Below are 10,922 nucleotides of genomic sequence, written 5' to 3' on the forward strand. Positions count from 1 at the left end.
ATTTAAATTTTACGAATTTTATAAAATTTCATGTTCTTATGTAACATTAATCTGTCATTTTGACAATGTTGGCATAAGGTGCCGAGGACGAACATTTGAGTATATACGGAACATTTGTTAATTTTTTTTGCGAAGTGAGTCTCATGAACGACAATTCACCACAATTTTGGTAATATTAATGTTGAAATGAAGAATATATTTCAGTCTAATGTTTGTGCAAAATATCATTAGTCCTTTGTAATCACCGCACGACGCGCGATTATCATGGCAACTAACACGCGCGTGGGTAAATCGTCACGTACAGTTTCTGGTCTGGTTGCTTTGGTTTTTGTGACGTTCAGCGTGTAGGGACGCACGTGCGCCTAGAATGTCGATGCCAGAGTTATAACCTTTGATGTCCCGAGATGTGCGTCCTTCTGATGAATTGCCTTGATTTAAACAATACATTAAATTTATATATTAATATAATAATGTTAACGAAAAAATAACAATAACTAAACTGTGTACATAGTGTATCACTACTACAATAATAAGATTAACATTTTCAATCTTATAATAAATTTTATACAGCCGGTGTTATGTATTGACCTAGGCTACTACGGCTAATGACAGGTACGCTTTCACCATTAAAAGCCTTTTCTATGAATGGAATGACCTGTACGAAACACGAGCTCCTGTAGACCAAACCCAGTACCGTTATGATTTTAATTGTGCGGGAAATATCCTCTAGATTCAAACAGGGACGAATGTAGTGATGACAACCGTCTGCTCGAGAAACTGATCAAGTCAGTGCATCTCTATAGTCTGTGACCAGGTGTGTAGTGACGAACGGCAGGCTAGGAGGCCTCGGAGGAGACCTGTTACACACAACCTAGATGTTATCTAAGAAAAACAAATCTGAACTGTGTTAAATACTAAAATCTATAGCTACACGAGAAACTCCCATTAAATAGGTAAGTTTACCTCTCTTCTATATCATTATATAGGCAATAAATAACAGAAAGTGTTCTCAAATTAGAGGGGTCTCTAATTGGTGTGTTTTGTATTGTACAGTGTATGCAAATAAAATATGAATTGCCAAAATGAATTTTATAATTCTCCATCTTCAACTTGATATACATATGAAAAATAATTTAGTCTTCCTACTCTACCTGATTCAACATAATATTGTACACATCTTTGCCTTCAACATAAACTTGTGCTTTGCCAACCTTCTTAACACAGTCTGCATCAACAGGAACTCTGTTACCCTTAATTTGGACACTCTTCACACCTATTAGTACAAAATCAAGTAAACATCAATTTTACACAAATCTAATGTAATAGACACTATCAAAAGACTACAGGCCTCTTAAATTGCCAGAAATGTGCAGGTTTCCCGAATCCCGGACTTGTATAAGAAGAATCCCTGCTTCCGGGAATTTTTACAGTTTTTCCCAGAAAATAGAGAATTTTTATTGTGAATATTAAAATGGCTCTAAGTGTATATTTTAAAAATTAAATAACTTTTTTCTTGCAAAAAAATTAAATAACTTTTTGCTTTCAAACTTTTTTCTCTTTCAAACATTAGGTTACTTACAATTTAAACATTTCCATGCCTTCGCATTAACACCCAAGTTCAATAAACCCAACTTATTTTGCCTAATGTTTGACACTTACAAAAAGCGTTCCTGTTCAATATTCTTAATGACTTTTGGTAACGGCATGACACATTGAAATAAACATGGCATACGTGTAAAACGAGAAAGTACCCAGAAATTTCACTTTAATAAACAACAAACTATCCAGAAACTTCACTTTACCAACTTGTGACCTCTGCGACTAGTAGTGTGGTCATGTGACAACTATTTGAGATAACTTATAACGTGATTAGTTTAACAGCATAGGAAAATGTAATGTTATGGTTTAAAAAAAAAAAGCAGTCTACTTTTGTTTATAAGCAATGGCAAGGAAAGGCAGTAAAATCGATCAAAATAGTGTTTATACTTATTCTTGCATTCTCTATGCATGTTACAGTAGGTTAAGGAATTTACATGATCATTTGTGAACACTAAGCAAGCCTAGAAATCATCCCACTTGTAGTACATGGATCAAGGACTCTTGCATACCTACAGTATTTAATGCTCCCATAAAGGGAATTTATTCATCAAACTCCAGGCCTCCGGCCCCTTGTAAACAGTATTTACAGTATTTGTGGCAGTAGGTATGCAGGGTCCTAGTTTAACATTTCATGAATAATCTCAATATTTGGGACTAGTATCATCTGAAGCAATAACAAAACATTATGACAATGTTTCCAACTTAATTTCTAAGCAATTTGGAATAGTTTACAGGTGCTCTTACAAAAACAACGATGCACCATGCATTAGAAAAAACCTGAAGAATCCATGCATATTCCTATACCATGCGTCACTCGCACTGTCTATTTCACCCAATAGTTATCCCACGACTCTAGTTGCCAAGTGTGTCTATAGCCATTCATTGCTGATTTATATCAATACAATTGGTATTATTAAATAACTAAAATGAATAGCAATGCATAGACCACTTCCAAACAGCTATGTTCAAATATTGTGGCCTCTATGTCATGAAAGTGGTAGCTTACTTGATCCTGATCTGCTGGTTGATTTTACATCTTTTGGCTCGGTTTTTACTTTAACCGGTGATGATTTTGCACTTTTCGCAGCTGGCTTCTTGGATGTCCCATTTGGTTCGCCAGTGTCGGGCACTGCATGATCTAAAATATACAACAAAAAAAAACACAATCTTTCAAAAGCTATCCCTTTGCACTTTTCTGAATACAGATCTCCCTCTAATTAAAAACCCCTCCAATCAAAGACAAACAAATGTCTTTTATCTGTATTACTCCAGTCCCAAAAGTTGTCTCTAACTGGAAGTAGACCTGTACTCAGTGCAGCTAAGAACATTTTCAGTTTAATTTTTTTGTCAAAATCATCATAATTGCTATATAACCGATCAATATGAGGATTGTTCCTCAGAATTTCATCTTTCAAACTAGTTATGCTCTAATATTTATCTAATAATTAGTGTATTTAGTTTTAAGCTAATTAATTTTTTTCCTGGTAGGTATATTACAAGTTATTGCAATATAAATATAAATTCAAAGTAGATTTGCATTTTCTTAAAGTAAAAAATAATATAGAGATTATAATATTGAGATTTACACCGCATCTTTTGCCAAGGGATACAAGGCGCTGGCGATGTTATTATTCAGTGTTCGAAATAAGGAAAAACTTAAAGTTGTCCGGCGGACAACCTAGATGGAAACTTTGGTTGTCCGCAAATGTTTTTACTTGTCCGTATATCATCTGTTGCTTTATTTTTACCTTGCACTGTTTTCCCTCCCGAATTTGTTTTTTCCTTCAAACCCAGCCATTTCCTAAGATCGTTCGACCTGACGAAAAGTTTGATGAAAAGTTTGAACGCCTTCCCACGCGCGCCTCCATTCGCCTTGATACGCGAGTCAGTGCCTTGTTGGGCGGCCCGCCCATAGAGCTAGTATTAAACAACTAGTATAACTATAGAGTGCTGACAAGATGGGGCAGCATTGCAGAGTTATGTATGTGTACCATCCAAGAGGGCCGTTGTAGTAAAGCGCCACCTTCAGGCTTAGTATAAATATTATTACATATTAATAAGCCCTCTGACTTTTATTAATGATAATGAGTAATGGTAATAACAAATTATTAAACTATTGTAGCCAAAACGAGGCCAAGTGGAGCATCTTATTAAAAAATAAAGTACCAGGAATGAAAATTAAAATTGTGTACATTAAACCCAAACACCGCAACGCTCGAGTTTCAAACATACAGGTAACTAGCTGTACTGAACTTTCTGAGTAAATTGAGGGCACAATTGCAAACAATGGTGCTTAGCGAAATTTGATTGGCTAAATCTATGGCAGCCATCTTGGATGGTACACACACACAGTTCTGCGTATTTCGAACATCGAATACATTGCGGTCAGCACTCTATTATTCTTGTTATATCTCCATGGGCCCGCCACATTATAAGTAACACGCGAGAGGGCGCCTCAGTTCAAAACGCGAGAAAACATATGATTCGGCGAATCCAAAATGTAAAGTTCTGGAGGCAACGAACGATTACTTAAAGTGAAGTTTGGGTCCAAAATTTTTTGGTTGTTCTACGGACAAGTTGCCCTATAGTTCTGGTTGTCCGTGGGACTTTTTGGTTGGCTGGGACAAGCCTTATTTCGAACACTGTTATTACCCCCTCTCATCGGATCCATAATCAAACCAGTACAAAGTACAACCTCCTCCACTCCCCGGGGAGTATTCCTAGTCAAGTGTGCAATTTAATGCCGATATAGACTAATACTTGCAATGCCACATCATCCTACAAGGTGCCCATTTATACTTCTGGGTCGAGAGAGGCAAATGTAAGGAAAGTGCCTCGTCCAAGGAGACAAGCCATGCGATGATTGTCGGTCACAAACTCCCGATCAGAAGTCCAACAACTTTCACGCTGCGCCACACGCGGCTACAAGTACCAGTAGTATAGTTACTTGTTCCACTAGCTGTCATCAAGTTGAAGACACTTGGCTGTCAGTACGAGAATCGTTGACATATACACAGCCATTGAGGAAGATCTTTATTTCATTTTTATAATGAATGAATACCCAAGTAGTTGAAAGAAATTTTATTTTCCAACCTGTTTTTAACCTTTGAATGGTTGCATTTTCCTTGGTTGAGACATTGCTTTGCTTCATGTTCTTGATGTCTACTGTCCAGCAATCTACATCAATGAAGTCTTCAGATGCCTGGTACGCTTTTTCTAGGGCAATGCAGTCCAATGGTTTATGCCAATGCCATTTCTTTTTCTTGTCCTGCCACTGCCATAGGTAATCTAAGATCCAAGACATCATAAAAAATGTGATTTTTTTGGAAAGTGACATTGATATTTAATAACTTCATCCTTTCACTGCGCAATGTTTGTCCCACCTCTGTTGCTGGACAATTTTTAAAGTAAATAAGGTGATTTTGAAATAAATGTCAAAAAAATACTAAAAGAGGTAATTTTGAATTTCTTTTTGTGTTGTAGGGTGGGCAAGCGGTTGGCCTATGTGGGGAATAGAAAAAATTGGTGATTTGCTTAATTATGTGGTCATGTGACCTATTGGTAGCCATATTGGATCTCCCATTTGTCATCAATTTTTTTTAAAAAGCTACTTTTTTTCTAAGATATTTTTGTGGAATATGTATTTTTTCACTGGATTATGATGTAGATACATATAATGAATAAAAATATCAAAAGTTCAAATTATTTTCATCATTTGATAAAAAAAATACAGACAAATCAACGATTTTCGTCAAAATCATGAAAAAACATTAATTTTTCAAAAAAAAATCACTTTTCAAAATAGTAAGTGGTTATTTCGAAAATTCTTTTTGCATGCTAGGGTGGGCAAGAGGTTGGCCTATGGGGTGGGCACAATTTGGAAATAGGGGATTGCCTTCTCCTAGGCCGCTATGGTAAATTGCTCCTATAGGCCTACAAAGTCGTGTTCACTGTCTCTATCAACAAAAATCTGATCCACAACTTCATCAACATTATAACACTTCTTTCGAGGCTGTGCACCCGCCATCTTCTTGGTAAACACAATTTTTTATGAGGAAAAATATTCTAGTTGATAGAAAAACTACAGAGGGCGGATGTTAGTACAAGAAAATATTTTTAAAGAATGATTTTTCATAACCCCGGTAATACCGGGGTACGCAGTGCAACGACATATAATTATCCCCGGTAGTACCCGGGGTATGCAGCGAAAGGGTTAACAGGTTTATGCATACCCCGGGTACTACCGGGGATAATTATATGTCGTTAGTACCCGGGGTATGCAGCGAAAGGGTTAACAGGTTTATGAGCAGCATGAAGATGATTTTAATGACATTTTAAAGTTTTTTATAAATTAACTTGCAAAAAAGAAAAAAATTTAAAAAAAGAAATTCTTGTTAATTCATTTTTGTTTCTTCTCATTATTTTCAGATTAGAAGTGTAATGCATTCGCCGGTAAGACCGTATGCACTGTCATGTTTCGCCATTGATCATGTCTTTGTCAGGAATTCCTGACGATGGCGTGATCCGTGTCGGTGATCGGTATCAGGAATGAGTCGGGCGCGGTGACAAATTTCATTTCTTGGAATGTGCAATGCACTTTCTTTTCATTATAAGTTATTAAGTGAAAAATATTACAAAATACTGATAATGTATTAATTACGGTGTATATTAGTTAAGTAAGAAACGTCTTATATAGCAAGACAAATGTACATTTGTTACGTTAAACATTTATTGTGAATTCTTGTTGCACATCTCTTAAACGGTTGTGCCTCTGTTACAAGTTATTTGTTACAGTTACTCTGTAAAGTTATTATTATTTATTATTATTACGAGCACACTGATTATAACTGTAACATCCATGCTTTTATCTAATGTAATGTAGATTTAATAATCTATCTGTTGGTTGAAGAACAGTGAAACTATCTACAAAATATGGTTACTTACATTCATCACCATCTTTGATGCAAGCTCTCATCTGGCATTCCCATCCTGTCTTACTGTTAACATGGACCATCTCTTCCAGTTTTACATCACATTTTTCTCCACCTACATCTTTGACTATCACCTTAGCCTTACGAGTATTAAGTGCTTTGTTTAATAACACTTCATTCTCAGGGGTGTACACTTTCCACACACCTTTTTTTGCCTCCCACTCCCAGCCAAGGTTGGGAGTTGTTTTGCCCTTAGAGCGTTTTGGTGCTGTTGCTTCACCTGTACCTGGTGAAACAAAAATAAAATTATATAAATTTGTAGATCCAATATGAATTAATGAAATTATACAACTTTAAAAAGTAAATTTCAATAATTTGGGCAGGCTCATTCATGTTTGTGGAAAGTCATCAAACTGATTTTGATTACCCATCTTTTTTGGCAATGTATGTGGGCAAGGCAATGCACTTTATCTACATTGCTTCTCTCCATCCAGGACTATAAATAAGTACCTGGTGGGGTTGTCTGCTACTGCGCCAATATGGCAACAACACTTAAAGTTTGTGGACCAAAGACTTTTTTCTGTGGATCCGCCCTTGGTTTAAATTAATGAATAACAGAACAATTTGGCGTGTAAAATAAGATTGACTTAGTAATAATTATTTGAGTTAGGCAAAGTCAACTTAGATAAGTTTAACTGTAGAAACAGCTTGCCTATTGGCTCACTACTGGTGTATTTTTTGAAGCAAACAAAGTCAAATACACGGTTCACAAATTTTCACGCAACACACTCACGTCACTTCGGTCCCTGCCATTGTGTGGTGGAGGTTTGAAATTTATTATGTAATTTTACCGTGATCTACAAAAAATAAAACCATGATGGCAGGAGAGTTACCGGTAGGAAAGTTACCGGTAGGCGATTACCAAAAAACATAGCAATTGCTGAATGCCTAGGTAGGCCTAGTGTAGGCGAAATGCTAGGTAGGATCAGACCATTTGACAGCACTAGCTATAGGCCCTAGGCCTACATCCCAAACCCTGGCTACTCTATTACGTGTAAAATTCCCAGCCCTTTCGAATTTTAGGTACGTCCCGGCACTGCGGGACACAACTATGCTAGGGCCTAGGCCTAAGATAAGTAAAGTAGGCTTTCCGAGGGTAGGCTATAATAATATAATAATCTAATAAATAGTAATAGGCCCCTAATCATCATTGATTATATTATAAACAATGTCAAACCTGCTGAAATATTCCTCTTCTTTGGTGGGGCCATTTCAAACGGGAATATGGATTTGAGATTATATCAATAGTAAACACTTTTGAGCAAAATCGAGCGATTGTGCAGCAATACTGTACTTTAACAGACTAGGCTCGACCAGGCTCGTTTTACAGCTTCACATGCCCTGTGTTTGATGGGTTTCGATTCGCATACAAAAAATTCCCGCCAGAGCCGGTGTCCTACATGGCCAGGAGAGCAGCAGCAGCAGCAGCAGCAGAGCATGCAGCTATACCATCCTGAGCCAGTCGCGTGAAGCACGCCATCAACGTACAAACTCCCTTGTGATAGCTAGAAGCACTAAGCCCATGGGCTCGAGAACAGCCCATTTGGAAAAGAATCCCCATTTAGTTTGTAAAAGTAATCTAGAAAAAGGAAGCCAATGGGCTTCTAATCAAGATATTATGGGCTTTTTTTTAGAGATACACTACTTGCAGTCAGCCCAGGGCTTCTATTCGAAGTAGGTTTTACGGTATATTCATAATTTCTTATTACAGTTTTATGTTCTATTATGGTGAATAAAAGGTGAGTCAAAGAAAAATATTTTACAATGACAATTAAATCTCGAGCAGCACTTTAAAGGCTAACTTATTAGTTCTAGCTTTCGTCCAAACATGGGACTTCATCAGGAGAATGTACAAATGGGATAAGTAACATCTATAGGCCTACATACATCAGTGATAAAGAGGGGGAGACAGGCTGCAACAAAGATATGCAAATATAGACTAAGCAGCATCTGACTAGTTTCAGTTTGTCGAAACCTAATTTGCCGAGTCTATGGCCATTTTGCCGAAACCCAGCTGATGAATTCAGTTCACTGAAATTATGACAACCCAGTTTGCCGACCCAGCAATATCCGACCAGTTAGTCGAAATACGTTTGTCGAAACCAAGTTTGCCTAGTCACATGGCCATTTTGCCGAAAACCCTTTACCGAATGCAGTTCACTGAAATCATGACTGGTTTTCCGAATCGGGCCGTCACCGTCGTACAAAAATACAGCATACTGTGAATAATACTGAAAACAACAATACTGTGGAGAAACACTTGAAGGCATGGCTATCAGTTAAAATTAGAAATAAAATGAAATGAAATGGAGGATCAAGTATTGTATCCCCACTAAAAAAAACCCTTTTTTCTGGAGCCACCACCACGTGTGATTATGGATTATTATTAATTAATTAATTTCCTTTAGGTCTACATATTATTATTATTATTATATATCTTAGTTAAACGTTATGTACTTATTATAAATGTCCTTATAAAAATTTGATCTGAAAGGCCTATTCAATTATTATTTATTATTATTTTTTTTGCTGATAGTCTAATTGTTAATCAAATTTACAGAATATGACGAAAGGAATCTACAATAACTACTGTAAAACCTCGAAGAGAAGCCCTGGGCTTCTTTGTTTTGTTTTGTTTTGTTGTGTTTTTGCAAAGAGGGGGCTTCTTTTCAAAATGAATGCTATAAATTTGGGGAATTACTAATAATTATAAAACAAATAGGGCCAATGTAACATCAGTCTGTATCATGGGTGTATTAACCGGCATCAACTCACAAAACTAAACCAAGCGTGTTTATTTCGTTTCTTTGAAATTCATGTACAGTGTATGTACTGTACTATCTCGAAAAGAAGCATTATGCTATCTTGTAAAAAAGCCTATTTTTGCTTTTCGAGATGGGCTTTTATTTTTAGGCTGCTTTTGCAAACTAAAGAGGGTGTTTCAATTCGAGATGGGGATTTTCTCGGGATTGTAGGCCCAGTGGCTTCTATTCGGGGTTTTACGGCAAGCCACTATTTATGTTATTATACGAATGGTAAGAGTGCTCCATCGTGAACTTTATGCTGTTGTCAGTGTTTTACTACTTTTAATTGATTTTCGGCAAACTGGGCCATGGATTTTGAGTCAAAAAATAAATAAAAATAAATGTATAAACCCAATAAAATCCAGGATAAATTAAGGTTTAGCTTTGTGTTAAAAGACTGAAGATTATCAGTTGTGCCTATAAAAGCGAGTCTCCAGAGGGCGTCGAGTGTTTACATTGAAGAAAGATGCACAGCCTGTGAATGGCTTAACTTTTATTTTAACTATTGCAGAATCATCGGTTTTTAATTAATTTACACCACGGTAATGTGAAACAATTGTTTCGTCAGTTATTAATTGTTGTTTATATGTACTGCAGTTCATGCATCAAGGACCTAAATTTAAAGTGAAATTAATGTTGAAATAATAATGTTGATGAATAGTATCTTGTTCTGTCTCTATTCATCTTGTATTGAAAATTGGCAATACATACAACAATGCAAACGGTATTGTAAAACGAGAACATTTCGTCATTTTTACTGTGTGCCGAAAACTCGAATTTCACATTTAGGGCTAGTGTCTCCAAATTCAGGAGACACCCCAAACTAAGAGAGCACTTTATTGGTCCCGACATGGCCTAATTTGTGATACTGTACATTGCGCTCTTTCTCTAACGATAAACATGTCAGAGTAACGTACAGCGAAAGTGCTAATTGATCACAGGTCCAAAGATGAACCACCCTTATAATAATTATTTTAGAATTAAATAATGATTATGGATAATAATAGTAGGCCTGCTTTTTTCTTCAATATAATGCATCTTGTTCGTCCGATCCTTTGTCCTTACGACGTATGTATTTTGATGGTACAGTATTCTTAACATCTGTGTTATATTTCTCTATTGTATAGTAGGTCTATATTATTATATTGTATTATTATTATTATTATAGCTCCGATAAAAGGGTCAAAATAATAGTAACTTCCAACCATGCAGATCGGGGTAAAAGTTTTCCGACTTACAGAAATTTTACACCCGGCCCTTTCTGCCCTGCTTTTAAATATTTAAAAATCTGTATCTCATCATGGAGGTATATAATATACAATATATGTATATATATTTTATACCTCCATGATCTCATTCACCGTTCCAGAGTTTTTCTCGAAATACAGTATCGATTTGTGTTGTGTCTTAGAAAAATCAGTTGTAAAACCTGGACCTGGTTTTAAATTGATTACCCGCAAGTAGGTCTACTTTTTAAGTCTAAATACTTAAGCATTTAAAAACTGGGGGAAAATGTGTGTGGTTACCA

General features: G+C 36.2%; 1 protein-coding gene across 1 annotated transcript in view; it reads right to left on the bottom strand.

The window, feature by feature from the left end:
- Positions 1–8,066, bottom strand: part of LOC117122297 (poly [ADP-ribose] polymerase 2-like) — a 19,754-nt gene extending 11,688 nt beyond the window's left edge. Inside the window, exons 1-5 of the mRNA XM_033267839.1 lie at positions 7,768–8,066; positions 6,544–6,816; positions 4,693–4,887; positions 2,606–2,737; positions 1,152–1,273 (exon numbers count right to left, since the gene is read on the bottom strand). Coding sequence (XP_033123730.1) covers positions 1,152–1,273; positions 2,606–2,737; positions 4,693–4,887; positions 6,544–6,816; positions 7,768–7,801 — 756 coding nt within the window. The 5' untranslated portion in view covers positions 7,802–8,066. The remainder of the gene's footprint in view (positions 1–1,151; positions 1,274–2,605; positions 2,738–4,692; positions 4,888–6,543; positions 6,817–7,767) is intronic.
- Positions 8,067–10,922: the final 2,856 nt, after the last annotated feature.

The sequence above is a fragment of the Anneissia japonica genome, unplaced genomic scaffold (genome assembly GCF_011630105.1).
Source record: "Anneissia japonica isolate Jap-2015-1 unplaced genomic scaffold, ASM1163010v1 scaffold288246_len349457_cov184, whole genome shotgun sequence".
Classification (NCBI taxonomy): domain Eukaryota; kingdom Metazoa; phylum Echinodermata; class Crinoidea; order Comatulida; family Comatulidae; genus Anneissia; species Anneissia japonica.